This window comes from Haliotis rubra, unplaced genomic scaffold, assembly GCF_003918875.1.
Source record: "Haliotis rubra isolate DU_JTF1 unplaced genomic scaffold, ASM391887v1 Scf303, whole genome shotgun sequence".
Classification (NCBI taxonomy): domain Eukaryota; kingdom Metazoa; phylum Mollusca; class Gastropoda; order Lepetellida; family Haliotidae; genus Haliotis; species Haliotis rubra.
In genome coordinates, this window is record NW_025766973.1 from 987,328 (window position 1) to 1,013,148 (window position 25,821).

Here is a 25,821-nt window from a genome sequence, read left to right on the forward strand (position 1 = left end):
CATTGCAACATACTACTGTGATAGCGATAGTCCATTGCCACATACTACTGTGATAGCGATAGTCCATTGCAACATACTACTGTGATAGCGATAGTCCATTGCAACATACTACTGTGATAGCGATAGTCTATTGCAACATACTACTGTGATAGCGATAGTCTATTGCAACATACTACTGTGATAGCGATAGTCTATTGCAACATACTACTGTGATAGCGATAGTCCATTGCAACATACTACTGTGATAGCGATAGTCCATTGCAACATACTACTGTGATAGCGATAGTCTATTGCAACATACTACTGTGATAGCGATAGTCTATTGCAACATACTACTGTGATAGCGATAGTCTATTGCAACATACTACTGTGATAGCGATAGTCCATTGCAACATACTACTGTGATAGCGATAGTCCATTGCAACATACTACTGTGATAGTCTATTGCAACATACTACTGTGATAGCGATAGTCCATTGCTGTGATGGCGATACATTACATACTGTGATAGCATTATAGTCTATTGCAACATACTACTGTGATAGCGATAGTCCATTGCAACATACTACTGTGATAGCGATAGTCCATTGCAACATACTACTGTGATAGCGATAGTCTATTGCAACATACTACTGTGATAGCGATAGTCCATTGCAACATACTACTGTGATAGCGATAGTCCATTGCAACATACTACTGTGATAGCCATAGTCTATTGCAACATACTACTGTGATAGCGATAGTCCATTGCAACATACTACTGTGATAGCGATAGTCCATTGCAACATACTACTGTGATAGCGATAGTCTATTGCAACATACTACTGTGATAGCGATAGTCCATTGCAACATACTACTGTGATAGCGATAGTCCATTGCAACATACCATATTGCTACTGTGATAGCGATATAGTCCACTACTGTGATAGCCGATAGTCTATTGCAACATACTACTGTGATAGCGATAGTCCATTGCAACATACTACTGTGATAGCATTGATAGTCTATTGCAACATACTACTGTGATAGCGATAGTCCATTGCAACATACTACTGTGATCCATGATGTGGTCCGATAGTCCATTGCAACATACTGTGATAGCCGATGGCGATAGTCCATTGCAACATACTACTGTGATAGCGATAGTCCATTGCAACATACTACTGTGATAGCGATAGTCCATTGCAACATACTACTGTGATAGCGATAGTCCATTGCAACATACTACTGTGATAGCGATAGTCCATTGCAACATACTACTGTGATAGCGATAGTCCATTGCAACATACTACTGTGATAGCCATAGTCCATTGCAACATACTACTGTGATAGCGATAGTCCATTGCAACATACTACTGTGATAGCGATAGTCCATTGCAACATACTACTGTGATAGCGATAGTCCATTGCAACATACTACTGTGATAGCGATAGTCCATTGCAACATACTACTGTGATAGGCGATAGTCCATTGCAACATACTACTGTGATAGCGATAGTCCATTGCCACATACTACTGTGATAGCGATAGTCCATTGCAACATACTACTGTGATAGCGATAGTCCATTGCAACATACTACTGTGATAGCGATAGTCCATTGCAACATACTACTGTGATAGCGATAGTCCATTGCAACATACTACTGTGATAGCGATAGTCCATTGCAACATACTACTGTGATAGCCATAGTCCATTGCAACATACTACTGTGATAGCGATAGTCCATTGCAACATACTACTGTGATAGCGATAGTCCATTGCAACATACTACTGTGATAGCGATAGTCCATTGCAACATACTACTGTGATAGCGATAGTCCATTGCAACATACTACTGTGATAGCGATAGTCCATTGCAACATACTACTGTGATAGCGATAGTCCATTGCAACATACTACTGTGATAGCGATAGTCCATTGCAACATACTACTGTGATAGCGATAGTCCATTGCAACATACTACTGTGATAGCGATAGTCTATTGCAACATACTACTGTGATAGCGATAGTCCATTGCAACATACTACTGTGATAGCGATAGTCCATTGCAACATACTACTGTGATAGCGATAGTCCATTGCAACATACTACTGTGATAGCGATAGTCCATTGCAACATACTACTGTGATAGCGATAGTCCATTGCCACATACTACTGTGATAGCGATAGTCCATTGCAACATACTACTGTGATAGCGATAGTCCATTGCAACATACTACTGTGTGATAGTCCATTGCAACATACTATCACTGTGATAGCGATAGTCCATTGCAACATACTGTGATATTAGTGATAGTCCATTGCAATGATAGTCCATTGACTGTGATAGCGATAGTCTATTGCAACATACTGTGATAGCGATAGATATTGCAATAGTCTGTATTGCGAACATACTACTGTGATAGCGATAGTCTATTGCAACATACTACTGTGATAGCGATAGTCTATTGCAACATACTACTGTGATAGCGATAGTCCATTGCAACATACTACTGTGATAGCGATAGTCCATTGCAACATACTACTGTGATAGCGATAGTCTATTGCAACATACTACTGTGATAGCGATAGTCCACATACTACTGTGATAGCAACATTGCAACACTGTGCTGTGATAGCGATAGTCTATTGCAACATACTACTGTGATAGCGATAGTCCATTGCAACATACTACTGTGATAGCGATAGTCTATTGCAACATACTACTGTGATAGCGATAGTCCATTGCAACATACTACTGTGATAGCGATAGTCCATTGCAACATACTACTGTGATAGCGATAGTCCATTGCAACATACTACTGTGATGTGATAGCGATAGTCGATATTGCAACATACTACTGTGATAGCGATAGTCCATTGCAACATACTACTGTGATAGCGATAGTCTATTGCAACATACTACTGTGATAGCGATAGTCCATTGCAACATACTACTGTGATAGCGATAGTCCATTGCAACATACTACTGTGATAGCGATAGTCCATTGCAACATACTACTGTGATAGCGATAGTCTATTGCAACATACTACTGTGATAGCGATAGTCCATTGCAACATACTACTGTGATAGGCGATAGTCCATTGCAACATACTACTGATGATAGCGATAGTCCATTGCAACATACTACTGTGATAGCGATAGTCCATTGCAACATACTACTGTGATAGCGATAGTCCATTGCAACATACTACTGTGATAGCGATAGTCCATTGCAACATACTACTGTGATAGCGATAGTCCATTGCAACATACTACTGTGATAGCGATAGTCCATTGCAACATACTACTGTGATAGCGATAGTCCATTGCAACATACTACTGTGATAGCGATAGTCCATTGCAACATACTACTGTGATAGCGATAGTCTATTGCAACATACTACTGTGATAGCGATAGTCCATTGCAACATACTACTGTGATAGCGATAGTCTATTGCAACATACTACTGTGATAGCGATAGTCTATTGCAACATACTACTGTGATAGCGATAGTCTATTGCAACATACTACTACTGTGATAGCGATAGTCCATTGCAACATACTACTGTGATAGCGATAGTCCATTGCAACATACTACTGTGATAGCGATAGTCTATTGCAACATACTACTGTGATAGCGATAGTCCATTGCAACATACTACTGTGATAGCCGATAGTCTATTGCGATAACATACTACTGTGATAGCGATAGTCTATTGCAACATACTACTGTGATAGCGATAGTCCATTGCAACATACTACTGTGATAGCGATAGTCCATTGCAACATACTACTGTGATAGCGATAGTCTATTGCAACATACTACTGTGATAGCGATAGTCCATTGCAACATACTACTGTGATAGCGATAGTCCATTGCAACATACTACTGTGATAGCGATAGTCCATTGCAACATACTACTGTGATAGCGATAGTCCATTGCAACATACTACTGTGATAGCGATAGTCCATTGCAACATACTACTGTGATAGCTATAGTCCATTGCAACATACTACTGTGATAGCGATAGTCTATTGCAACATACTACTGTGATAGCGATAGTCCATTGCAACATACTACTGTGATAGCGATAGTCTATTGCAACATACTACTGTGATAGTGATAGTCCATTGCAACATACTACTGTGATAGCGATAGTCCATTGCAACATACTACTGTGATAGCGATAGTCCATTGCAACATACTACTGTGATAGCGATAGTCTATTGCAACATACTACTGTGATAGCGATAGTCCATTGCAACATACTACTGTGATAGCGATAGTCCATTGCAACATACTACTGTGATAGCGATAGTCTATTGCAACATACTACTGTGATAGCGATAGTCCATTGCAACATACTACTGTGATAGCGATAGTCTATTGCAACATACTACTGTGATAGCGATAGTCTATTGCAACATACAACTGTGATAGCGATAGTCTATTGCAACATACTGCTGTATGGTGATGGTCTGTTGCAACATACAACTGTGATAGCGATAGTCCATTGCAACATACTACTGTGATAGCGATAGTCTATTGCAACATACAACTGTGATAGCGATAGTCCATTGCAACATACAACTGTGATAGCGATAGTCTATTGCAACATACTACTGTGATAGCGATAGTCTCATTGCAACATACTACTGTGATAGCGATAGTCTATTGCAACATACTACTGTGATAGCGATAGTCTATTGCAACATACTACTGTGATAGCGATAGTCTATTGCAACATACTACTGTGATAGCGATAGTCCATTGCGAACATGCACTGTGATGGCGACAGTCTATTGTACTAGTGATAGTCCATTGCAACATACTACTGTGATGGCGATAGTCTATTGCAACATACTACTGTGATGGCGATAGTCTATTGCAACATACTACTGTGATAGCTTATATAGTCCATTGCAACATACTACTGTGATGGCGATAGTCTATTGCAACATACTACTGTGATAGCGATAGTCTATTGCAACATACTACTGTGATAGCGATAGTCCATTGCAACATACTACTGTGATAGCGATAGTCTATTGCAACATACTACTGTGATAGCGATAGTCTATTGCAACATACTACTGTGATAGTCCGCAACATAGTCTATTGCAACATACAACTGTGATGGCGATGGTCTATTGCAACATACTACTGTGATAGCGATAGTCTATTTTTTTCTCCTTGAATTGTCACATCTGAAGTCATTTCCCGAATGAATGTATAGTTTATATGAAGTAAAAACAAGTTGAAGTAGTTTCAGAATCTTTTAAAAACTGACAAGAAACTTAGGTCAATTAAACAGTTAAAACATGAACTCAATGAAGCTGCAAGTCTGCACCCAAACATCCTGTATTTTGCGCTGCGCATTTATCAACGAAAGTCAATTACTAAACTGTTGATAGTCACACATACTATCGATGCATCAACAGTTTTTCGTTTCAACCATGGATTAATTGCTATCAGAGACTCAACAATTGCAATCCATTCGATGCATCGTTACAGCCCTATTGTAAATATGTGCCAAATACAATATACAAACAACTTTCAGCTCAATAATGATGCATAACTTTAAGGACAACAACTTCTTATTTAAAACATAGTGCAATGGTTCAGTGTTGATTCACAAACTGCTATCAAGCTTAAGATACTCCACACTGAAACAACACTCTATGCAATAAACATGAAGTGGTTATCCACAAAGTTGTGTGCTATATTATTGACCAACCAACATCTAGAATGCCGACCAAAGCTCTATCCAGGCTGTCCACACAGTATGCCTATCATAACAGGCTTGGTTTCAACAAAGCGAAAATACAAACTGTGTGGCAATTTTAAGCTGGTAAATCTTTCATTTGTTTCTTTGAATTTATCAGTTATTTGACATTAATGATTAAAGGCATGTTTTTTAAAATGTGCTCTTCTTTGAGGGAAAAAGACATCATTTTCCAACAGACATTTAGGGAGGATATCAAAATGTAATCATATCTTCTCAAATGCCTCCAAGTAGCAGGGAACAACAAATATGGTATGTTTCCAAAGTCAAGAAATAACACTGTCTCAAGACAAGCACTGTGGATGAATAAATTATCCCAATAAATCTGCAGCATGGATCAGAAAAAGTCCCGACCATTCTTCCAGCAACAACCAGCTACGCCTCTCAACGTTTGATTTCAGACACTGTTGTACTGAATGCATTGGAAAAGCCAGGAATCATTTGGCAGACATTTCCAAAGTGAACAGGAAAAATACAGGGAAGGATCGTTATTGAATTTGTCCTTCAAACAGAAGAAAATTATACAAATCTGCAACCAGAAATATCTGGCTGACATGTAATTAACACCAAACAACAAATATACAGTTTCACAAGATCCAGAAATCTATAGCATGGACGCAGAAAATGTTGCATCCCTTGGGATGCATAATTGTATTATTGCACCAAATCCTTGACAAGAAATATAAGGTTCCTGGAATTGCAGTAATTATGAAATCTTATGATTCAGTACACTATTCCATATCATTTCCTCTGTGCCTCCAATTTTGTTGGTCTAGATGAAAGTGCTAGTGACAGTGAGTGAGTGAGATTGGTTTTAGAATCACTCTGAACAGTATTTCTGTTAGGCCTACAAAGAAAATGCTGTGGTTCCGATTACCTGACCATCCCTTGAATTCTGGTGCCGACCCAATGTTGTGGTATGAATAAAATATGCTTTCAGATACCATTGCTTTTTTCCCTGGCACCAACAGACATCTATCATTCTGATAGAGAAAGTCGACAAGATGGCTGCAAGCTTGATTGGATAAACAATTACACACTGACAAATGTGTTTTTACTTCGTACTTTAATTTTTAAAAAAAGGTAAAAAAAACCACCCAAATCCTACCTACCGCACTAAATGTTGAAGAGGTGCAATGTTTACCACTCTGGTAAAACCCTGAGACTAAGGCATGGCTCTGACATGCCAAGAACCATACATGGTACATCAGGATAATTATATAAGGACCCACTATATTATATCCTGGGCTGCCTAAGGGAAACAACCCTACATAGTGAACTGAAGCTGCTAAGACAGCCAGACCCATGTTCTTGCTAATTACAGACAGGCACCTACATCAACATGTGTCCATCAAGGATGGAGGAAAGAGTCAGCTACTCATGAGAATGGTATATCCTCTGGATCTTTCCAAATATATAGACTATAATGTTTACCATTTTGGGGTCAAGTTCTTATAAAAAAAAGAGTTGATTTCCATTGAGTATTGGTTAATCTTGCCAGGATGTTCATAGTATCATAAAAGTTGGATCATTACAGATATTACATTTATCCATCACCAAGGGATATTACAGTCATTCTCATATCACTGTTTTACCATATATTCCAGTACAGTAGACTACATAGCTGAATTACCAGCACTAAAAACTATCCATGTCAACTTTTGAAATATGGGGAACACAATGTTTTGGAATACATTCTTACTCCATCAAATGTTGCATCGAATTTTATAATTATTTTGTCTTTCACTAATTCACTGACCCAAAATGTGTAACTGTATCTGATGTGAACAGATGAGTGTTTCGCCCCGAGAGCAGCTTGGGATGTGATCTTTGGTTGTATATACCGAAAGATGTTCAAGAATGGTACTTGATCACACCCGGCCTAGCACTGGTCAGTTGTTTGCTTGTTGCTCACACTCAGCAATATTCCAGCTACATGGCACTGGTCTGTAAATAATCTAGTCTGGACCAGACAATCCAGTGATCAACATCACAAACATTGATCTACTCAATAAAAATACAATGACGTGTCAATGGAGTCAGTGAGTCTGACCACCTGATCCTGTTAGTCACCTCTTACAACAAGTACGGGTTGCTGAAGACCAATTCTAACCTGGATCTTCAATGGATTCACTAATCGGTTAAAAAGGACTGGTCAGCTCTCAGTACTTTATCTGAATGGGGTTTTCATGTTTAAAATATGTCATGGTATCTCAATTATAGAGGCCATGAAACAAGTGTTAGTCAAGACTTGTTCAAGCAGCCATGCATTAACATACACACACAAATGCACGCATGTCATTATATAAGTGTAATTAACTTCTCATTAAACCTGTTCACCTCATTTCACCTTATTATGTAACCAGAACACAATCATTTGTCTTGCTGTACTTAGAGGCATTACCCAGAGTTGTGACTCAGCACCACTTATGAAATGCACTGATATTGATCAGGTTGTTTTTTATGTTGTTTTTTATGTATACATCTATCAATCCCAGGAAGATGCAGGGATATGAAAGGAAGACCTCTTTCTACCATTGAAGACATGTTCACATATTACTAGAAATATATACATCAAGATGTGCTGAAAAGGTGCCTAATTTAATTTTGCCTAAACTGGTGAATTGGCTAGAGCACGTTCAGTCATTGCTAATCACAACCGCTTCTATTTAAGTACTTTCTTAGATCTGATAGTCTTGTACATTAATTGATAAGCATATCTCCTGTTTGTAGGGTTCATATTGAGGGTACCCACCCTTTATTACCCTCCCATTCATACACTCAATGGGTAAGTGAGTGAGTTTAGTTTTACACCGCTTTTAGCAATATTCCAGCAATATCACGACGAGGGACACCAGAAATGGGCTTCACACATTGTACCCATGTGGGGAATTGAACCCAGGTCTTCGGCATGACAAGCTACTATTAGGCTACCCAACCGCCCCTCATACACTGAAGGTGACTGAAGCTCTATATTTACCTCGACATTAAAAAGTCAGTCAAGGAATGCTGTCATAGTCATATTGTAGTTTTACTATCATCGCCATCACACAGTATATCGTGCAATTAACCTCGAGTCAAGGCAGTTCTAGGATACCAGGTGCTTCTCAAAACCCACTCAACAAGAGTACCTGAGTTGCCTGCCCCACCCCTTCCTGTTTCAGTGTTTGACATGTTTGACTTCTAACATTATCACTTGCGACGATAATATCACAAAATATGTTCATAATGAGTTGTTAACAATACTAGAAAGCATAAGTTTCATGTCTTCACTGATAACAGAATTATAAATATCTGTCAGTTTGTTGTAGTTTGTCAATAGAATATATCATTCCCCTCTTGACACCTTGTTGAATGTCAAACTGAGCTTATCAATCCAAGCAGCACATGTCTAATAAATTCAGCACTTCCTGGATTCCTGTTGACCCCTGTGAGATAGATTATAACAGATGGGCCTGTGTTTTCTATACTACATGGGCCTTTAGTACATAAAAATCAATTCCTATCATGAAAACAGTGCAGTGTGAGATAAATCAATTCATAGTGAAACTGTGTACCGCATATACTACCCTGCAGATGAATTGCTAATGGTCTTTATTTGAAATAGACTGGACATATTATAATGGCTATAAGGATAAGAAATCTAATGATGGTTACAAATACGAGAGCATGAGAGGAAATGATACAGCATGTCATCATATTCATTTTCCTGAAGAAGGATGCTCCACTTCTTGTTGGGCATTCTATGAGAAATATTCAGTTAATTCTGCAGGGATCCTCTTGCCCACACTATACCAGTGTGTGACCCAATTCAACTGAACAAACAATGTTGTAGAGCAATAATAGCCACATATTTAAACAATAAGGAAAACAGTCAAGCAATTTTTAAAAGAAACAACTACTGACATTAATCTTTGAAATCATCTAAATTAATATGAAAGGTCCATTTTTAGTCAGTGTCCTCTATGTGAATATGTTGTGTTCTATGACAAATAGATTCATAGATTCATTCTCAAAGAATTACATACAGCTTATATACACAGTGGCTATTCCAATAAGGTAATATCCCTGTGTACAACACAATGTACAAAAACTACAAAACATTACAGTGACATTTTAGAAACTGTGGCATTTAAGACAACAATGGACGGTGTTATTATGAAATAACATTCAAAATGCAAAGTAAACACACTCGCTGTAAATTTATAACAGATGAAAAGAAATATTTATATAACAGTATTGTGCATTAATAACATCTAAAAATTTTTCAACATTATTTTACATCAGTATATTAAACATTTCACTAATGAAATTAATTTGTCAATAATACAAAACAAAACATAAATAGCACCATGATTGAACATCACATCAAAAATACATCCAATTCACAAATTAGAAGGAGCTACCATGTAGTGATCAATGAACCGTAAATAAACCACTTAATTGCTTTTCAAGTTAGGTGTTGTTTTAATTAGATGGTTAATTGCTAATTACAGATGAACATGCTTAAATGTAAACTTTGATAAAGATAAGTGTGAAATTTAACTCCGAAATTGCCAAGACATGGTATTTAAACCTGAACATTCATATTTTATATCATTTTAAATATTTTTTTCCATTAATTCTGAATGCATAAACACACAATATGATTCGACATTTATTTAATAAAATATAAATTGCTCAATAGTATTGAAAACAATTGCCTAAATTCGAGCAATCTGTTGATAGAAAATTATCTTAACTCATAGATACATACGCCAATGAAAAGAATTGCTAATACCGTAAATTAACTAATTTTCTTTGGTTCTGAAAACGTTGTTAAATGAGAAACGTGCTTATCTAATATTTTATCTGTAGCCCCAGAAACACCTGTGACAAGCATAGTGTTCAGAGTTCAGTGAATTGAGTGAAATAATTGATCTATATTAACGAGACAGTGTTCTTACCAAGCTGCGTGCAAAACCAGGAGAAAAACGGCTGGCACCACCAAATCGTCTGAGCCAACGGACCAACGCCGGCGGAATACCACAATGCCTGGCATTTTGCAACACACAACGCGCCAGGTAATTTCTATATTAAAATTTCTCCATTTTCTTGGTATTTTCCCTGTAATGAATGTTGACTAGGTAGCTCAACCCATTGCACAGTACATATCCAAATGCGATCACTGCTTTTTTCGCCTGCTACGAGCGATGTTGACAGCCGAAGCTGATGAAGTTGGATTCGCGTAATACGTAGTAAGCAGTGATCTGATTGGTCGAGCGGCGTCATTCACCGCGCACCTGCTACGGGAACCGGAAATACGGAAATGGTCAGTTCTGAGACGAGTTTGACATAAACAGAGGAAATTCCATAAAGTATCCCCATTCAATCATGTAATTTAGTGATTACCCATTCATTTCTGCATTTTAAAGGTATGTGTCTGATGCATTATGTTCTGAGGTTTGCTCGTTATTGGAAAATCTTGTTAAAATCTGACGGAATGTTTAGATGCGAGTAACCAGACTCAGTGCCACATTGGCAGAATTTACCAAAATAATGCTACTGATAGCGATGCTAATTGTTGGATCAGTTGATCGCGTTTTGTATAGATAATACCGTTTTTATTATGTGATCGTCCTTAATTTTTATTTTATTTTAGTTAACTGAGTTTAGGGGTTTGTCATTAATTGAGCTTTGGTGAATGTCATAAAGTGCTTACTAACAGTGTCATTTCCTTTCCTGTTTCCGTTAATATTGTAAACGTGACTGATACATGTATGACAACCGCGATCTTATAATATTTTGGAATATACATATAAGAGAACAAGTGGTAAGTACACCCATATATTGCTGCACAGCAGTTTGTTGCACTCGTGTCAATTGACAGAATTATATGCTGTAGTGAGAATAGCAGACATTTAAAGTTATAAATGTGAAACGATACATGTACACAAACTGGAAGAAACATATACTAATGAATCAGTTTGGGGATCAAATGAATTACATTTTGAAATATTTTTTACAAGTAGATTACAGGGGCTGGTTTTGCTCCTATGTTTTGATACTGCATGATCTGTCTTGTTATCAATAGTATGTTTCCTCAGACGAGCTGACCCAAGGTGCAGAATTCTAATATGTTTAAATCCAAAGGTCCTTTTGGTATATATATTAATGTTTGAAAATAAAACAGTAAAACAGTTACTTAGTCAGATGTTATAGTTGAGACATTTAGAATTTTGTCCACACAGTTCACCTTAAATGCCTAAAAACCAGAAAGCATGGGTTCTACAAACCATCAGTTCAATTTTAGTCCATCCAATATTCAGAAGACCCTTGAAGGTTCGGGTTAGAATATTGATGCTCAGTAACCCATGTTTGTCGTAAGAGGCGACTAACAGGATCGGGTGGTCAGGCTCGCTGACTTGGTTGACACATGCCATCGGTTCCTAGTTGCTCAGATCAATGCTCATGCTGTTGATCACTGGATTGTCTGCTCCAGACTCGATTATTTACAGACCGCCACCATATAGCTGGAATATTGCTGAGTGCGGCGTAAACTAAACTCACTCACTCAATATTCAGAAGGTATGCAGAAGTGATGGCAGTAACATCGGGAGACCATTCATGCTTCTGTAAAAATAAAATTGAATAACAATAATCAGTTTAATTTGACCCAGGGCTATACATGTTGTTACTGAATTCAGTGTTGCTTCAACACAGATTGTCCTTATGCCTCCACAAAGGGGAATTATGAAGTATTATATGGTATCATTTTTTTAGGGATCCTTCAACATGTTCAATTTATAGATTTTCACCAATTTCTGATGCATATAATATTATATTGAGGTAGGTTTGATATGTCAACCTTATAGCATGAACAGGCTTTTGGCATATTGTAGATTCTAACTTTGAATTGTTGTCACCATATTTCCCCAGTGTTACAGTCGACATTTCTTGGTCTACAGGGTTGAAATCAGTATCCTCCACATACTTGACAAACCTTTTGAATAATGATTGCTCCTGCAATTAAACAACATTGCCAATGTTGTAATTTACAGAATTAGGAACTTGTTAACAGAACCTGTGAAATTTAATGTATTTTTCAAGGTTGATAGAATTTGGATGAAATGGAAACATAAATGACTTTCCTGTTCCATTTCATGTCTACATTGGTGAAATGATTGATAGAGCTGTAACGATTCATTCACATGTTCGGTGAAATGAACCATGTCCCTTCATAAATTCAGTTCTCTATTCACGATCACGAGAATAAAATATTCATGATTTTTTTAAAAGGGTTTTTACTTGAATTTGGGTGTTATTTGGCTTATGATATATGCAAAACATTTCTTTATTTAGTTTGATAGTAATATGGTCACTGGTCATTGTAAAAAATCAGCATGGTCAAAACAGGTCCAAGAATATATTGTGTTATTGTTTCACTAAACGTCATGAACAATACAACTGCTGACTTGTTATTGTTATCCCAATATTCATAATCGATTCCCAGTATTTCTGACATGTATCATATTTGCCTCAAAATGGATGTGTTGCAGCTCTAGGCTATAATTAGTCAGCAGCAATCCAACAGTTTGAACTTTGTAGTTTCATGAATCTCTTTTCATTTCAGATAACAGTATTAGAGATCGAAACATCCTATACCAGCATGTGGAACCGGAGACGCCCCAAACTTCAGTTTCTCATCAGTCACATGTTCTTGCTGTGTTCATGTGTTCTATTTGCACTGTTCATGGTGGCGTTTTTGTTCCTGTGGCCATCTACTAGCTCTAAGGACAGATCTCTAAACAGAATAACCGGAACCTAGAAACCAACGAGGTGGTTCAGATTGCATCAGCTGTTAAAATCAACACCCCAGACAGAGAAACATCATGTACATTTCATACTTGCTTGGAAGTTTATCATTGTGGCTATAACGATGACAATAAACTTACGGTGTACATATACCCTATTAAGAGATACTGAAGATGAAAATGGAAACGAGCTGACGGTTCCAAGGTCTAAAGAATTCGAGGAAATATTACAGGCTGTTGCAGACAGCCCCTACTATACTGATGATCCTGAAACAGCTTGTCTATTCATTCCTTCCATTGATCTCCTCAATCAGAACAATCTACGATTAGGGGATGTAAACCGAGTTCTAGCATCATTGCCGCAGTAAGTAAATAATGGAGTGTTTTCGTGACATTTTTATATTGTATTTTATATAGATTCAGTCTATGGTTTTAAAAGAAATAATGCATCCTATACGAAAACTATTAAATTTTTTATGCAGATAATATCCACTGTGAGTCCCATATACTTTATTTTTTTGCTAATGTGAAACGGAGGTCAACTTGCATCAATTTGGCACATGTTTAACTAGAGGTCAGTTTTTTAAAGCCGTGAAGGCCTGGGTTAGAATAGGTCTTCAGCAACCCAAGCTTGTCGTAAAAGGCAACTAACAGGATCGGGTGGTCAGGCTCGCTGTCTTGGTTGACACATGTCATGGTATCCCAATTGTGTAAAATGATCCTCATGCTGTTGATCACTGGATTGTCTGGTCCAGACTCGATTATTTCACAGACTGCTGCCATATAGCTGGAATATTGATGAGTCCAGCATTAAACAACCAACCAACAATTCAATGCTTGCAAACTATTCATGCAATCATGTCATGATATACATTCATAATGTTCATGTAAGTTCTGTCTTTGTCATTGATTTAGGGGTTGGAAAATGTTAACACTGGAATTTCATTGAAGCTTTTTGTTTTGAAAAATTGAGCTGAGTGATGGCAGGTTGGGCAGAGTTGTGTCCCTTAGTTTTGTGATCTTAGTTTTGATTGGTTCACCCCAAATGTGATTCCAGATTTGTCAGCACTATACCTATGCTTATAGATTTGACCAAAGTGGAATCATGTGAGACTTGTATCACTTCAGGCTTTCTTCCCACATCAAACAACCCATGATATAAGTTGAACACTGATTAAAGTTGTATCAAACTTACTTACTGGGGCGGTGGGGTAGCCCAGTCATTAAAGCGTTTGCTCGTCACGCGAATGTCCGGGTTCAATTCCCCACATGTGTACAATGAGTGAAGCCCATTTCTGATGTCCCCCGCCGTGATATTGTTGGAATATTGCTAAAAAGTGGCGTAAAACCCAACTCACTCACTCTCTCACTTCTTACTTGCTATTAATCATTTCTGTCTACTGTTTAGCTGGCAAGATGGCTCCAACCATCTCCTGTTCAACATGCTGGCAGGCAGTTCCCCGGACTTCCGCACAGTGCTTGAACTAGCTACTGGGCGGGGGCATCTTGGCAGGAAGTGGCTTCTCAACCTGGTCCTACAGGAGGACCTTCGACATCTCGGTACCTGTGTACAACCCCCTCATCTCACACATAGACCTCCCACAGAAATCTTACCTGTGAGTATTTCAGTGCCGATGTGAGTAGCTTTAGGTACACTCATCCAGTGGTGTAGGGTTAGAACTGATCTCCAGCACCCATGTACCCGTGAAGGTCCGGGTTAGAATGAACCTTCAGTAACCCATGCTTGTCGTAAGAGGCGACTAACGGGATCGGGCTGTCAGGCTCACTGGCTTTGTTGACACATGTCATCGGTTCCCAATTGTGCATATCGATGCTCATGTCGTTGATCACTGGATTGTCTGGTCCAGACTCGATTATTTACAGACTGCTGCCATATAGCTGGAATATGTCTGAGTGCGGCATAAAACTCACTCACTCACTCACTCACTCACTCACTCACTCACTCACTCACTCACTCACTCACTCACTCACTCACTCACTCACTCACTCACTCACTCCTCACTCACTCACTCACTCACTCACTCACTCCGGCACCCATGCTGTCATATGAGTCATCTTTGTGGATCAGTATTTCAGTGCAGATGTACTGTCGATGAGTTGGGGGTGAAACAACAACAAAAGACACAATAGTTTGATGTTCAACTTATTGTATGCTGAGTCATGTGTCATTTAATGTTTTCAGAGAGGAAAGACAGTGGCTGATTGTATCATCTCAGAGTGGCCTCCATAGTGAATTTCGGGACATCCTGGACAAGCTGGTGTTGGAGGACAACCGGGTGTTGGTCCTAGACCGCTGTCGGGACGACAATAATACCTGGAACGTCACGAAGCGCTGCACCAGCAACTCCAACTACGACTATCCTCAAGTGTTACAGGTAGGGCCAGTAGACTACAAGCAACTACCTGCAACATTTATACCATCATTTGACTAATGTACCTGCATTGATCTCAAACATATTTAAATTGCTCCCCACTGATGCAATTTTTATTCCTGAATCCAAATAGTTACAAATTTTCATCTTTGCAAACAAACAGATTGCACTAAGGTATTTTCTTTAATAGACATGATAATCTGACTAAGCTGTTCTGAACAGAATAATGAAGTCTTGGAATGCTTTCCACTGTTATATAAGAACACAACACCAATGTTATATCAATTTAAATGAGTTAAACAAGCGTCATCAGGAGATGACATATCCCGGTCAGGTGCAATTCAGAAATGGAGTACTTCAACACCACAATTACTATAATAGTATCCATTATGTGTGTTAAGATGATATTTTTTAACAAAGTGGGAGATAGGATGGCATAGTTCATGCATTTATTTCTTGCTTCAAAAGCCCAGGCTGATTGCCAGCATTGGTACAACACGTGAAGCCAATTCTGATTTTCGCCACCAGAGCTAGAATATTGCTTAAAGTGGTAAACAACCCCTTTTCTCTTGAACACTAATGAAATTGATGAAGAGTAGCAGAGTGTATTAAAGATGATGTGTTGGTTGTGTGCAGGATGCCACATTCTGTGTGGTGTTACGAGGAGCTCGGCTGGGGCAGCCTGTTCTCGGTGATGCATTGCGGTCCGGCTGCATCCCCATCATCATCGCCGACGGCTACATCCTTCCCTTCTCCGAGGTGCTCGACTGGACCAGGTAATTGCAAGCAAAGTTCTTTTCTTGATTCAATACACTTTTGAGGAATCCCAAGACCTCGTTATTCACAGTTGTGTAATAGTTACCTGTGAAAATGTTCAATAGTACACTCTAAAGAGCATAACTTCACTTGTTTGCTTGAAGTGCTCATGAAAGGTTTCATTTAAATCAGTGAAGGCGAGCTTCAGAAGTTGAAATCTTTAATCAATACTTAAGGATCTAAAATATTGGAGAAACACTCTAGTCGAGTTGGACACTATTCCACACAGTTGCAGCAGCCAGAGCACAAACTTGTCTTGATCTGGACTTGTCACACAGTAGAAAGCTGCGCATAGAAAAGTCAAATCAGTAACCATTGTTACTATTCAATCCCCAGTTTACTGCACTGTTGTGACAACTGTACTAGGACCAAATGTTGTCTCCTGTATTTATCATGATTTGAGACTTTCAATCTTTCCCTGATCACAGGGTCCAACTTAGACCCCTATCTTGCCCTGATCACAGGGTCTAACTTAGACCCCTATCTTGCCCTGATCACAGGGTCTAACTTAGACCCCTATCTTGCCCTGATCACAGGGTCTAACTTAGACCCCTATCTTGCCCTGATCACAGGGTCCAACTTAGACCCCTATCTTGTCCTGATCACAGGGTCAAAGGGTCTAACTTAGACCCTATCTTGCCCTGATCATCTTGCCCTGATCACAGGGTCCAACTTAGACCCCTATCTTGCTTCTCGATCAGGGTCTAACTTAGACCCCCTATCTTGCCCTGATCACAGGGTCTAACTTAACCCCTATCTAGACCCCAGGGTCTATCTTGCTATCCTGATCACAGGGTCCAAAATTAGACCCTATCTTGCTCCCTGATCACAGGGTCCAACTTAGACCCCTTAGATTGCCCTATCACAGGGTCTAACTTAGACCCCTATCTTGATGATCACAGGGTCTAACTTAGACCCCTATCTTGCCCTGATCACAGGGTCTAACTTAGACCCTATCTTGCCCTGATCACAGGGTCTAACTTAGACCCCTATCTTGCTCCTGATCACAGGGTCCAACTTAGACCCCTATCTTGCCCTATCTCTAACTTAGGCCCCTATCTTGCCCTGATCACAGGGTCTAACTTAGACCCCTATCTTGCTCTGATCACAGGGTCCAAGACCCTATCTTGCCCTGATCACAGGGTCTAACTTAGACCCCTATCTTGCCCTGATCACAGGGTCCAACTTAGACCCCTATCTTCACAGGGTCCAACTTAGACCCCTATCCCTGATCACAGGGTCCAACTTAGATCCCCTATCTTGCCCTGATCACAGGGTCTAACTGATAGACCCCTATCTTGTTTCCTGATCACAGGGTCCAAACTTATAATCCCCTATCTTGCCCTGATCACAGGGTCTAACTTAGACCCTACCCCTATCTTGCCCTGATCACAGGGTCTAACTTAGACCCCTATCTTCTTGCTTAGACCCTACTGATCACAGGGTCTAACTTAGACCCCTATCTTGCCCTGATCACAGGGTCTAACTTAGACCCCTATCTTGCCCTGATCACAGGGTCTAACTTAGACCCCTATCTTGCCCTGATCACAGGGTCTAACTTAGACCCCTATCTTGCCCTGATCACAGGGTCTAACTTAGATCTTGCCCCTGATCACAGGGTCTAACTTAGACCCCTATCTGATGCCCTGATCACAGGGTCTAACTTAGACCTCTATCAATGTGATGCTTGATGTTGTTTGGTTGTTGTTTAACACCGCACTCAGCAATACCAGACCAGACAATCCAATGATCTAAGCACCTGGGATTCGAGTCAGGGAGCCTGACCACAAGATCCCGTTAGTCGCCACTTGCGACGAACATGGGTTGCTGAAGACCAATTCTAACCCAGGTCTTCACGGGTTTGATACTTGATGTAATGTGGGACTTAAAGGATTGTGTGATCAGATTTGAATTGTTGATGCAATTTCTTGATCAATTTGGTTAATTGCTTGTCCTTGTGGGTCATTGTTCATGTGGCAACATAAAAAAACAAACCTTGAATTATGTCATATGGTTGCAGCGTTTGTTTATCAAGCCTTGGGCCCTTGTTTGATTTCCTACCTTAGAGCCCATTTTCTTTGTCCACAACTGTGATTGTGCAGGAATATGGCTTATAGCAGAGTAACACCAACTCCTTATTCAATGAAACAGTTTTGTTATTTTCTTGATGTCCCTTATGTCCCTATACATCAGCATCATTGTCAATGTGTCATAGAATCGGCATCACAGTGCGAGAGGATGACATCGGGGGTCTCCTGAACATTGTCAAAGCATACAGTGTTGATCGGGTGTATGAGATGAGACGGCAGGTGAAGTTCGTCTGGGACAACTACTTCAGCTCCATGAAGGCCATCACCATGACAACACTGGAGATCATCAACGACCGCATCTTCCCGTATGCCAGTCGCAGCTACGAGTCCTGGAACGACATACCCAACAAGGTGAGTGAGTGAACAAGGATCAAAGTCGTAAATGGAGTGATGACGAAGAATAAAAACATGGTTGATGTAGTGTTTATTCATAATAATGATAATAGTCCATTTATCATGCGCATTTCTCCATCCTTAATGCATACTCAAAGCATCCAATCTGATTATCATTACCCTGGATAACTCAAGCTGCCAGGCGTTAGAAGGTTAATAGTCACATGACCTACTCCACCGTGTACCCATTTTTATAATATATGATGTTTTGTAGTTGAATAACACATTGACAAACAAACTCAATTTACCAGCCTTTACTTGCTGGCTTAGTACTGACCTCCCCTTATTCTCCAGGAGGCGATCAACAACCCATTGTTTCTCCCCCTCACCCCCTCAAAGGCCCAAGGCTTCACAGCTGTCATCCTCACCTACGACCGAATCGAGTCACTCTTCGAGGTCATCAAGCAGGTTGCCAAGGTACCTAGTCTGGCCAAGGTCGTCGTTGTCTGGAACAACCAGAATAAAGCCCCTCCTGCAAGTAAGTCTCTGATGAACTGATGAATCTATGGGCTCACAGAACAAAGAATACTTGCTACTACTCAGTAGCCCCGATGTGAATACTTGCTTCTCAGAAACTAAACTCACTCAATATGTTTGAAAAAAAGAAGTTTCCTTTCTACTTTTGGAGATGCACAAACATGACTTCTTGTGGATGTTGAAACAAATTTTAATACATGTAACTGAAATTCTGGGATATAGGGAAACATTAAACATCCTTTCTGTTCTGTTTCAGTGTCATCATGGCCGTACATTGGCAAACCTGTGAAAGTTGTCCAGACCAAGAAGAATAAACTGAGCAACAGGTTGGTGAACCAGTGGGAGATCCTACAGGCAAACAGGGATAAGTTGAGCACCGACCTCCTGACAATTGACCCGTATTAGTATGTATGAGTGACGCCCACTTGCGCTTACCATGTGAGCGAAGGGGCCCCAAGTTGTCCGCAATCAAGTGTAGTGCAACATCGACCACGTGAGGGTCTTATGAGCAAGGCGTGTGCAGCTACACGTGGAATAAATTTCATCATCATGCACTGCAAGTGCACTAGCCTACATCTGCTCTACCTTTCACAAACCAAATGGGTTTGCTCATTGCTGTGCACCGCCTACTTCTCGTAAACGCGTTCTCTGCGCCGGCCCAACTTATCCTTGTTTGCCAGTAGTGACACAGGCTTTGTAAGGCATACAGAGGTTAAACTGGATCTGTGCTTGCATGGGTTTCATAGCTGGAATATTTATACATCAATATCACAGTCAAACTCATGGTTACCAAAACAGTGGATGTTGAAAACATGCATTACTTTGAGCTTTCCTCCGCATTAAGTGATTTGTTTTGATATAATGTGAACCATCGTGTGGGAGATCCTAGTGACACAGGCTTTGTGAGGCATGCAGAGGTTAAACTGGATCTGTGCTTGCATGGGTTTCAGCTGAATATTTATACATCAATATCACAGTCAAACTCATGGTTACCAAAACAGTGGATGTTGAAACATGCATTACTTTGAGCTTTCCTCCTGATTTGTTTTGATATAATGTGCATCGTTGGGAGATCCTAGTGACACAGGCTTTGTGAGGCATGCAGAGGTTAAACTTGATCTGTGCTTGCATGGGTTTCATAGCTGAATATTTATACATCAATATCACAGTCAAACTCATGGTTACCAAAACAGTGGATATTGAAGACATGCATTGCTTTGAGGTTTCTTCCACATTACCTGATATGTCTTGATATGATATGAACCACTGTGTGGTATTCATGTTTTAACTGTTGCATGGTATCTCGGTGGCATACATACAAGCGCTCACATGCAACAGGGCAATGCAACATTAAAATTCATTTCATAACTCATAAAGGGTAATAATGCCCAATATGTTTCCAGGTTCAAGTTGAATGTAAATAAAATCAGGATAATCACTGTTACACATAATAAGATTTGAACCAGCTGACAAAGTGTTCTAGAGGATGCGGATTCAATTTAGCTGGGACTGACAAATACTAGTAGGTTAGTAGGGCGGTGGGGAAGCCTAGTCGTTAAGCATTCGCTCGTCACGCTGAGACCCTGGGTTCAATTTCCCACATGGCTACAATGTGTGAAACCCATTTCTGGTGTCCCCTGCCATGATATTTCTGGAATATTGCTACAAGCAGCGTAAAACCCAACTCACTTACTCACTCACTCACTCACTACTAGGTTAGTCCCCCTTTAAGGTCGCACATCTGTTGTCTTGTGTCGCAGGTTCTTCCCCTATGATGAGATAGAGACGGAGTGTATCCTGGCCTTGGATGATGACATTATCATGCTGACAGCCGATGAACTGGAGTTCGGTTATGAGGTAATGTCTTCATACCATTTTCTGTTGCCATTTGCCAGTGTATGATATTTTTGTATGATATGGCGATGTAGATCAAGGGGAGATAATTTTGTCATTCTTTGAGAAAATTATGTCCCTTTCTTCTTCAAATAGAAATATCTTCAAAATGAAATATCAGAAATAGGCTGAGTTTTCGTTTGAGATTTATTGACATGTGATGCTTCTGTAGGTATGGAGGGAGTTCCCCGATCGTCTTGTGGGCTTCCCATCTCGTCTTCACTTGTGGGACAACAGCACGCACAAGTGGAAGTACGAGTCTGAGTGGACCAATGCCATCTCCATGGTGCTCACCGGCGCTGCCTTCTATCACAAGGTACTGGTACTACTACTACTACTACTACTACCTGTAAAAATAACACAGTAACTATTACTACTACTACTTCTTCTGCCACCACTACTACTACTACTTCTTCTACTACCACTGCTACTGCTGCTGCTCCTACTACCACTACTACTACTACTACCTGTAAAAATAACACAGTAACTATTACTACTACTACTTCTTCTGCCACCACTACTACTACTACTTCTTCTACTACCACTGCTACTGCTGCTGCTCCTACTACCACTACTACTACTACTACCTGTAAAAATAACACAGTAACTATTACTACTACTACTTCTTCTACTACCACTGCTACTGCTGCTGCTCCTACTACTACTACTACTACTACTACCACTACTACTCCTCCTCCTACTACTACTACTACTACTACCTTTAAAAATAACACAGTAACTATTACTACTACTACTTCTACTACCACTGCTACTGCTGCTGCTCCTACTACTACTACTACTACTACTACTACTACTACTACTACTACTACTACTACTACTACTACTACTACTACTACAACTACTACTACAACTACTACTTCTACTACATGATGATACTACATTACTGTTACCACTATTAGTGCTACTAAAAATTAACTGTAACAATTGTAAGGTGGATAAAATTAGATGATGATAGCTTGGTTCCTTAAAGAGTAATGATATAATTTACAGGTCTGTGATAAAGCTGATGTTGTTGACATTGATGTCATTCCATGACTGACTTACCTCCCTTTTCCTGCTCCAGTATTTCAGCTACCTGTATACCTACTCCATGCCGGGCAACATGAAGGTGTGGGTGGATGAACACATGAACTGCGAGGACATCGCCATCAACTTCCTCATCGCCAACATCACCGGCAAGGCTCCCATGAAGGTGACGCCCAGGAAGAAGTTCAAGTGTCCACAGTGCGTCAACAACGAGATGTTGTCGGCCGACCTGACTCACATGGTGGAGAGGTCGGAGTGCATCAACCAGTTCACCAGCATCTACCAATCAATGCCGCTGAAGAGCGTGGAGTTCCGGGCTGACCCTGTGTTGTACAGAGACAACTTCCCCAGCGTGATGAAGAGGTTTAATAACATAGGGAGCTTATGATTGGGGAGGATATACAGCGTATCTATCACCATGGTATCCATAGTGCTGAGAAGGTTAACAATACTGGGGAATTATTATCATGGGAATATATAAATGGCGATAATTTTGTCATTCTTTGAAAATTATGTCCCTTTCTTCTTCAAATAGAAATATCTTCAAAATGAAATATCAGAAATAGGCTGAGTATTTGTTTGAGATTTATTGACATGTGATTCTTCTGTAGGTATGGAGGGAGTTCCCTGATCGTCTTGTGGGCTTCCCATCTCGTCTTCACTTGTGGGACAACAGCACGCACAAGTGGAAGTACGAGTCTGAGTGGACCAATGCCATCTCCATGGTGCTCACCGGGGCTGCCTTCTATCACAAGGTACTACTATTACTACTACTACTATTACTACTACTACTATTACTACTACTACCTGTAAAAATAACAGTAACTATTACTACTACTACTTCTTCTACTACCACTGCTACTGCTGCTGCTGCTCCTACTACCACTACTACTACTACTACTACTACTACTACTACTTCTACTACATGATGATACTACATTACTGTTACCACTATTAGTGCTACTAAAAATTAACTGTAACAATTGTAAGGTGGATAAAATTAGATGATGATAGCTTGGTTCCTTAAAGAGTAATGATATCAGTTACAGGTCTGTGATAAAGCTGATGTTGACATTGATGTCATTCCATGACTGACTTACCTCCCTTTTCCTGCTCCAGTATTTCAGCTACCTGTATACCTACTCCATGCCGGGTAACATGAAGGTGTGGGTGGATGAACACATGAACTGCGAGGACATCGCCATCAACTTTCTCATCGCCAACATCACCCGGCAAGGCTCCATGAAGGTGGCCAGGAAGAAGTTCAAGTGTCCGCGAGTCGTCAACAACGAGATGTTGTCGGCCGACCTGACTCACATGGTAGAGAGATTGGTGCATCAACCAGTTCACCAGCATCTACCAATCAATGCCGCTGAAGAGCGTGGAGTTCCGGGCTGACCCTGTGTTGTACAGAGACAACTTCCCCAGCGTGATGAAGAGGTTTAACAACATAGGGAGCTTATGATTGGGGAGGATATACAGCGTATCTATCACCATGGTATCCATAGTGCTGAGAAGGTTAACAATACTGGGAAATTATTATCATGGGAATATATAAATGGCTTCATAATATCCCCAAGTGCTGATTAAGTGCAACATTATCGGGAGTTTGTGACTGGTTAATTATAAAGGGTTTATATATCAGTGTTATCATTATAGAACAAACTTTATGGATAACAACTTCTTTTTAAATTTGTGAGTGCGACGTTTCGATACAGATTCTTGTACCGTTGTCAAGCATAATGCCATTATGCATTGTCACGAGTAAAAAGAAGTTGTTATCCATAAAGTTTGTTCTATATTGTACTTCCCAACTTCTAAAATACCACTCAAAGAAGTGTTATCATTGTGCCGGAGCATCAGGTTAAAATAGCCATTTGTCCAAAACTTGTGAAAATGCAGATTTCTACCAAAACTTAAATCTTTTTAAGTAAAAAATGAACCCTGGATTAGTATGTCCAAAAGCGTCAACCTTGAGGGGCATCCCAAGTTGGGAGTTATCAAATAAGAAATAATAGTACATAAATACTACCAGTGTCTGGATGAAGTTTAATACTGAAGTGTATGATTTGGACATGTTAAAGAGCTTTAGATTATCTATTTGAACAGAAGATGTTTGCCATTGCTAGTAATCTTTGATGTGGGTATTATACAGGGTTTGGTATATCACAAGGTTTCAATACCTACATGTCATTATGTAATTGTCTGATGCTCCACTCTACTTCAAGCTTCAAAGAAACCATTTTTGAACCCAAACCAAACCATCAGAAGGATAAACATAACATGACTGAAATATTTCATCTTTTTTATGACATTCTGCACAATTGTTTGTCTGTATATATGTCGGTGTTTGTATGACTGTAAGTTTGTATGATCGAATGCTTGTATGATTGTAAGTTTGTATGATCGAATGCTTGTATGATTGTAAGTTTGTATGATCGAATGCTTATATGATTGTCTCTCTGATTTTATAACATGAGTTAAAATTGTTTCATTTCATCAAAGTTTTATTATTTTCCGATGCATTTTCAGTGTAGTAGACATTAACAATACAAAAACACCTGTAAATGTTACATTTGCTGCACTAACATGGGTATATATGGGGAGTTTTCCTGGATCATGACAAGGTAAATAACTGTCATTGGTTTTTCTATTTCAAGGTATAGCACTCTTTGAAAACTTCTCATATTCCTGCAGCAAGCCACAGTGTTCATGTATCGTGTGTCATCGAACATACAGCGTTGTGTCGAAGTTGAAGGCATTATCCTAAATACTTTAAGATATACGAGGGATGGTGGTGTAGCCCAGTGGTTAAAGTGTTTGCTTGTCGAGCTGAAGACGCGGGTTCTATGCCCTACATGAGTACAATGTGTCAAGCCTATTTCTTGTGTCCCCAGGCCGTGATATTGCTGGAATATTGCTAAAAACTGCTTAAAATCAAACTCACTCACTCACACAAGTTATCTGAGAATCGGGAAAACTACAAAATTATGACAAAATAAGAAATACGGAGGGACCAAGCTTTTACTTCGATACACCTGTAAGTTCAATGCATGGAAGTTTGACATATTTGTGTCTGTATGTTGAAAATCATCTATCTCTTTCATACGTCATTTGTTTGTTAGCGTTCAAAATTAAGCATGATA

The 25,821-nt window shown here is 39.6% G+C and overlaps 2 protein-coding genes across 2 annotated transcripts in view; one reads left to right on the top strand and one right to left on the bottom strand.

Moving 5' to 3' along the window:
• Positions 1 to 10,943, bottom strand: part of LOC124282809 (diacylglycerol lipase-alpha-like) — a 168,718-nt gene extending 157,775 nt beyond the window's left edge. Inside the window, exon 1 of the mRNA XM_046718840.1 lies at positions 10,720 to 10,943. Within this exon, the coding sequence (XP_046574796.1) occupies positions 10,720 to 10,814 (95 nt within the window). The 5' untranslated portion in view covers positions 10,815 to 10,943. The remainder of the gene's footprint in view (positions 1 to 10,719) is intronic.
• Positions 10,944 to 13,564: 2,621 nt separating this feature from the next.
• Positions 13,565 to 23,086, top strand: LOC124282773 (exostosin-2-like; the record flags this gene model as incomplete). Its single annotated transcript, XM_046718800.1, is given in 12 exon segments — positions 13,565 to 13,735; positions 13,737 to 13,930; positions 14,975 to 15,065; positions 15,067 to 15,182; positions 15,770 to 15,962; positions 16,596 to 16,735; positions 18,991 to 19,216; positions 19,553 to 19,736; positions 19,992 to 20,061; positions 21,496 to 21,592; positions 21,801 to 21,944; positions 22,713 to 23,086. Coding segments are annotated over 12 exon segments (1,977 nt in total), but the record flags the coding sequence as incomplete, so codon positions are not given.
• Positions 23,087 to 25,821: the final 2,735 nt, after the last annotated feature.